We start from the raw sequence: 6,620 nt of genomic DNA, 5'->3' as shown, positions 1-6,620 counted from the left end.
CCGTCTGCCCCAGGGCCCTTGCAGAGCCCCAGCCATGCTGTTTGCCCCCAGCTTGCCCACGGCCAGCCTGGGGCTGCTCACGGGGCTTTTCTGTGCTGAGCATTGGCCTGGGCGTGTTCTTGAGAGAGCCTGGGCAAGGAGCCTGGAGCCCCCAGGGCCTGGGCTGAGGCGTCAGCGCTGCCCCAGCAGTGCCCATGGCCTGTCCCTGCTGCAGCCCCGGCACTGCCACCCCCAGGGCTGTGCCCGGCCCCGAGAGCACTCAGGCCCTGCAGCAACACCAGGGCCACCAGGGCAGCGGGGCAGGGCCACGGCAGCATCACTGGCAACACCAAGTGCTGCTGCTGCTGGGCACAGCTGCTGTGTCAGCACTGATCTGCCCGCAGCTCTGCACACAGACATTGCTGCTGCAGCTCCTGAGAAGGGAACAAAAGGGCATCTCTGCAGAAAACTCTGCTGGGAGATCCTTCATTTCCTTGAAGTCACTGAGAGCACAGCCCCTTGTTGACACACTTTGTGGCCACAGGGAATGTGGAGAGAAACAAAATGAGAAATTGTACAAACAATGACATTTCTCTGTAGATAATATGAAAAACCAAAATAAGGGATAAAATACTCCACAACCAAACCAACAAGAAGTATCAAGGATGAGTTTTATTAAAAGTCATTTGCAGAAATTTTCCAGCAGTTTAATGTTTCTGATACCATCCAGTCATCAGTCTCCACACTGCAGCCTTGAGCTCCGGGTTCCTCAGGCTGTAGATGAGGGGGTTCAGGGCTGGTGGCACCACTGAGTACAGAATTGATAGGGCCAGATCCAGGGATGGGGAGGAGATGGAGGGGGGCTTCAAGTAGGTAAATATGCCAGTACTGACAAACAGAGAGACAACGGACAAGTGAGGGAGGCAGGTGGAAAAGGCTTTGTGCCGTCCCTGCTCAGAGGGGATCCTCAGCACAGCCCTGAAGATCTGCACATAGGAGAAAACAATGAACACAAAACAACCAAAACCTAAACAGGCACTGACAGCAATGAGCCCAAGTTCCCTGAGGAAGTTGGAGTGTGAGCAGGAGAGCTTGAGGATCTGTGGGATTTCACAGAAGAACTGGCCCAGGACATTGCCCTGGCACAGGGACAGGGAAAATGTATTGGCTGTGTGCAGCAGAGCATTGAGAAAGCCACTGGCCCAGGCAGCTGCTGCCATGTGGGCACAAGCTCTGCTGCCCAGGAGGGTCCCGTAGTGCAGGGGTTTGCAGATGGACACATAGCGGTCGTAGCACATGACAGTCAGGAGGGAAAACTCTGCTGAGATGAAGAACATAAAGAAAAAGAGCTGTGCAGCACATCCAGTGTAGGAGATGGTGCTGGTGTCCCAGAGGGAATTGTGCATGGCTTTGGGGACAGTGGTGCAGATGGAGCCCAGGTCACTGAGGGCCAGGTTGAGCAGGAAGAAGAACATGGGCGTGTGCAGGTGGTGGCTGCAGGCTACGGCGCTGATGATGAGGCCGTTGCCCAGGAGGGCAGCCAGGGAGATGCCCAGCAAGAGGCAGAAGTGCAGGAGCTGCAGCTGCCGCGTGTCTGCCAATGCCAGCAGGAGGAAGTGCCTGATGGAGCTGCTGTTGGACATTTGCACTTCCTTGGAACGCAGATCTGGAAAAACAGAAATCATGGAATAGTTGGGTTTGGAGAGGACTTTAAATATCCCAGCACAGCCTGGGGGCACGTACCTGTCTCTGCCTGCCCAGGGCTCTGCTGCCTGGAGCTGTCCCTGCCAGCAGCTGCTTCCCAGTGCCCAGGGCTGGGCCCTGCCAGTGCTGCCAGAGCCCAGCCCAGCCCTGGGGGCACAGCTCTGCCCTGCAGACCCCTCCCAGCTCTGGCACTGCCCAGGGGCAGCTCTGGCTCTGCAGGCTCTGATGGCAACGTCAGAGCAACCCTGAGGAGGCTGGAAAAGTGACACTGATGCTCTCTCTAAGAGCCGTGATTCCTGTGCTGATTTATGTCACTGATTGTTGCATTCAGATCTGAGAGAAAATTATTTTCCTCAGCCTGAAATGAGAGATGGATATCTATGTGCAATTTCCCATCCAGGCAGCCCAGAGCAATCAAATAAAAAAGGAGTATTACCCCTTTCATGCAGTCCCTGCCTTCCTGTGCTCCCTGTATAATCTACTTGGAAATGTTCTGCAGCTAAATGCCATGCTGGGAGCAGTCCTGAACAATGCAGAATCCTCACCACAAAAGGAGAACATTTCCAAGCCTTACCAGCTGTCTCCTCCCACCCAGATCTTGTCCGCCAGTGCTGGGAGCAGCTGCCAGGGCTGGCTGAGAGCTGTCCCTGGCAGGCAGCAGAGTCCCTACCCCAGCACAGCGCCCTGGGCTGTAGGACCCTGCTCTGCACGACAGCCCTGGGCACCCCTGGCTGCTCTGCACAAGAGAAAATCAGAGAATGTACTCACAGAGTCTGTAGGCACTGGGATGTTCCAGCTTTAGGAGATGGCTCCTGGAGCTGCAGCTGCATTGTCCTGCAGCCAGAGGTTCCTGTGCCAAGGGCTGGCAGTGATTCTGCCCCAGGCACTTCTCAGCCCCTTCCCAGCCCTGACTGATTGAAGCTCTCTGTGCCTCTCTGCTGTGCCCGAGGTGGCTGCAGGCAGTGCCCCAGCCCTGCTGAGGTGGAGAAAAGCTGCTCATCAAGAGAAATGTGCTTTTGAAGCTCTTCTTGGTTACCAGGAGCTGCCTCTGTGCCAGGAGCCCAGCCCAGCTCAGCAGCACAGACACAGCACAAGGACTTTAATGAGCCTCTGGGGCTTTGTGCTCAGGGCCTGAACATCAGTCCCTGAGAGGGAGCTGAAGAAACCTCTCCAGAACTCCAAGTCAGAATCCAACTCCAAACTTTCTTGAAGTTTTAATGGGTCCCACTGAGGGACGCAGCTGAGAAAGTGTCCCCAGGCCCCAGGCAGAGCAGAGAACTGCAGGCAGTGATGACAGGTGGGGACAAAGAGAAGCCAAGTCTTGGTGTCCTGGGGCACAGCAGGGTCTGTGCCACCAAGGGCTGTGAGGAGACACCTTGTCCTGAGCCACTGGGGCCTCCTGGCATAGCCCCAGCCAGGCTGGGCACTGTCAGCCCCTTGTCCTGCCCTCAGCATCCCCCCCTAGCCCACATCCCAGTGGCCTCAAGGATCTGCTGGAAGGAGTCCCTGGGGAGCCTTGCTCAGGAATGGCCCTGGGGGCTCCTTCATGCTCCCAGAGACTGCAGGTTTTTCAAAGGACTTTGGGTTTTGCTTTTGCCTTGGAGTCTCTGAGAGGTTTGTTCAATCATGGCCTCCAATTATCTGCTGTAATGAGCCCCTGGAGAGGCTTTATCAGTAACAACACTCAGTGGGGCTCATTAATGCTTCAAGGTACTTCAGTTTTTTTAAGGTACTTGGTATTTCCCTTTTGGTACAGACTCTGTGAGAGGTTTGTGCAATCATGGCCCCAATTATTTGCTTTAACGAGTCCCTTGAGAGCTTTGTACTGACACTCAGTGGGGCTCATTAATGCCTTGAGATACTCAAGGTTTTTAAGGTACTTTATGGATTTCAGAATACTTTTAGGTACTTTAAAGAATTTTCCTTCCCAGACTGAGTCTCTGAGAGGTTTTTGTGCCATCCTGGCCTCCACCTCTGTCCTCTAAGGAGTCCATGACAATCCTGTGTTGAGTAGCTTCCCCCTTTCTGTTTTACAACAACGATGGAACTGAAAGAATTTGTAAGACTTTCTAAGAGCATCCAAACAAACATGGGACAATTAAAAATACAACAACAACTAAGACCCCATTTTACCTAGACATCATTCAACCCTCTAATTCCTAGGATTGGAAGTGTTTTTTAAACCAGTCTTTTTTTCCATGTGAAGCTTCTTGAAGCTTTATTCCTTCAGTACCTGAATGCTCTTGTGAATTGACTGGCTGTGGCTGGAAAGGTTCATGCAACACATGCCCTCAGAGTCTAAACTGCCATGCCCATGTGCCCAGATTAAAAAATCTAACACTGTTCTGCAAGGTGGCCTGTCTGATGGTCTCTATGTCTGAGAGCAGGCCACTCAATGTGAGTGAGGTAGCATTGGTTTGCATACTTAACAGGCACCCAAGATGGTCGAATTGTCCTAAAGCTTTAGCTGCGGCCACGCCAGGTAGTCCAAATTGGGGGTGCTACCATCTGATACCTGGATTAAAGATTGCAAAGCCATCTCTTTGGTATCATCCAATACTTCTCTTGGGATGCCTGCTGCTTGATCATCTGGTAGGCTGTGTTGTCTTTCTGCAGTTAAATGGTTGATTGTCAATTCCACCCTTGCCTCATCAATAGCATAGTCTGCTATTAATTGATTTAGTAAACACTTCCATCCCCCTTCCCACAGGGTGTGTTCTGTAGGTGACACCAACATGGTCATAATACATTTTAAATCATATGAAGTTAAGACATGTGCTGTAAACATGGCCCTCATTATGCCATTAAAACAAGTAAGTCCTTCCTTCGGTCTTTTACTGCCCTACATAGATCCTTGATTTCCTTGTAAACCAATGGCTGATACCTGGGATTCTGCCCCCTTCTTTCATAACATACAGGGGCCACAAAGATTGATGAACAGCAACCACCAGAGGCAAGGCAAGCCTGACCTGTCTGTCCTGGAAGGTTTGGATGGAGCAACTCTTGGACATTTGAAATTATGAATGCAGTGTCCTAATTTAAAACATTTGTGCCTGGAGAAGAGAGATGGAGTTTTTTCATGAACACAAATGCACAGATCCCTTTCCAGTGTTTGGAAAATAGGTGAGTGCTACCATTTAGGAGTTAAAGATCAGCCAGACTTGTCTGTCCTGGCAACTTTTGTCTGCGAGCAATCTTTTATTACATAAAAATTTGGAGGTGGAATCCTAATTTTGGCCATGGATTCCTGGAAAAAATGGATATTTCTTTTCCATGAAAAGAAGACCCCAGAGCCCCAGTGTTTCAGGGGCAGATGGAAGTGGCCTTCCACATTCCATGGTCAGCCAGACTTGTCAGGTGACCGCTGGGAGGCCATGGCAGCTACACCTATTTCATGTTCCTTTGGTTCCACAGGGCCCTGCAGTGTCACAATGGCTCCTTGCTTCCATGAGGTCTTGCAGTGCCACAATGGTTCTCTTGCTTCCATGAGGCCTTCAGGTGTCATGGCCCCTTGACAACACAAATCCTTTAGGATCTTATTGGTCTCCATGGTTCCACAAGGCCCGACAGTGACATAACGGTCTATTGGTTCCATGAAGCCTTGCTGTGTCCAATGGCCCCTAGGTTCCACTACTTGGAAGCAAGTAGTGCAACAATGAGTCTTTTGGTTCCTTAAGTTTCCATAGTGTCACAATGGCCCCTTCCTTCCATGAGGGCCTCCAGAGTCACAATGATCTCCATGGATCCATGGTGCCCCTCACGATCACAATGACCCTTTGGCTCCACGAGGCCCTGAAATGCAACAATGGCCTCATGGTTCCACAAAGCCCTGCTTCTTCACACTTGCCCTTTGGGACCATGCTGCCCAACAGGGCCACAATTTGTCCTTGGTTCCACGAGGCCCCACAGTGTCACAGTGGCCCCTTTGATCCATGGTACTCTGCAGGGTCACAAAGTTCCCCTTGGTTCCACAAGTTCCTAAAGTATAACAGGTTCCACAAAGGCCTGCAGTGTTACCATGGCCCACTGGTTTCAAATCTTCCACTGTGTCACAATGGTCTCCATAGGAAGGAAACAACCAAGCCCTAGTGGCGCAGGAGCAGATGAGAGGCAGTCACCAGAGGCCAAGGCTACCCAGACTTGACTAGTATGGGCAGATTTTGTCTGGGAGTAACCCTTGGATATAGAAAAATTTAGATGCAGAATCCCAGTTTTGGCCATGGGTGCCTAGACAAGAAAGACACTTCTTTCCCATAGGAATAAAAGCTCAGAGCCCCAGTGTTTCATGGTCAGATGAGAAGGGCCCTTGACATGTCAAATTCAGTGGGACCTGTCAGACAGCCCCCAGGAGTCCAAACCAGGCAGACCTGTTCCATGTTTCATTGACTTCATGGGTCCTAACACTGTCACAATGGTCCCCTTGATTCCATGAGGTCTGGCAATGTCACAATTGCTTCTTGGTTTCATCAGTCCCATCAGAGTCACAAGGGTCCATTAGCCCCACTGTTTTGCGGAGAAAAGAAGAAACCTCACAACTTTGTAAAAGTTGTAAAGCTCGGTATGCTTTTATTACGACGCGCGCCGGACGCAAGCCTCCCCAAAAGGGCATGCGTACCCCTGAAGATTTCAGACCTCCTTTTATCCCCCTTCCAAATGCATATGCATACAGTTTCACAATAAGTTCATACATATTCATCTTGCATGACACTTAGCACCAGTTCTTCTTTATCAAAGGAATTTCTAGGTCGGGGCAAATTGACCTCGTGGTCTTTTCTGTTTTTCTTTCTCTGTCTCTTTGTTGTCTCGGCATGCGAATTTTCCTTCAGCTTTGGCTGTTTGACTTTTCACCGTTGTCAGACACTTCACCTAATTCAGGACGGATCCCTACTCTGTCTCATTCCCCCCTTTCCTAGGAAATAAGTAAATTCTTTTACTTA

At 50.8% G+C, this 6,620-nt stretch overlaps 1 protein-coding gene across 1 annotated transcript; it reads right to left on the bottom strand.

Moving 5' to 3' along the window:
* Positions 1–686: 686 nt before the first annotated feature.
* LOC141731922 (olfactory receptor 14A16-like) lies at positions 687–2,584 on the bottom strand. The gene is made up of 2 exons (XM_074559208.1): positions 2,452–2,584; positions 687–1,645 (listed from the first exon to the last, which is right to left on the bottom strand). The coding sequence occupies exon 2, from the start codon at positions 1,620–1,622 to the stop codon at positions 687–689; it is 936 nt and encodes a 311-aa protein (XP_074415309.1). The 5' UTR covers positions 1,623–1,645; positions 2,452–2,584.
* Between the last annotated feature and the right edge of the window lie 4,036 nt (positions 2,585–6,620).

Source organism: Zonotrichia albicollis, chromosome 26, assembly GCF_047830755.1.
Source record: "Zonotrichia albicollis isolate bZonAlb1 chromosome 26, bZonAlb1.hap1, whole genome shotgun sequence".
NCBI classification, from domain to species: Eukaryota; Metazoa; Chordata; class Aves; order Passeriformes; family Passerellidae; genus Zonotrichia; species Zonotrichia albicollis.
This window is presented reverse-complemented; position numbering and strand designations above follow the sequence as displayed.

Excerpts from the sequence above, each read along its gene's own strand:
- LOC141731922 (XM_074559208.1), bottom strand. The coding sequence starts at position 1,622 with ATGTCCAACAGCAGCTCCATCAGGCACTTCCTCCTGCTGGCATTGGCA.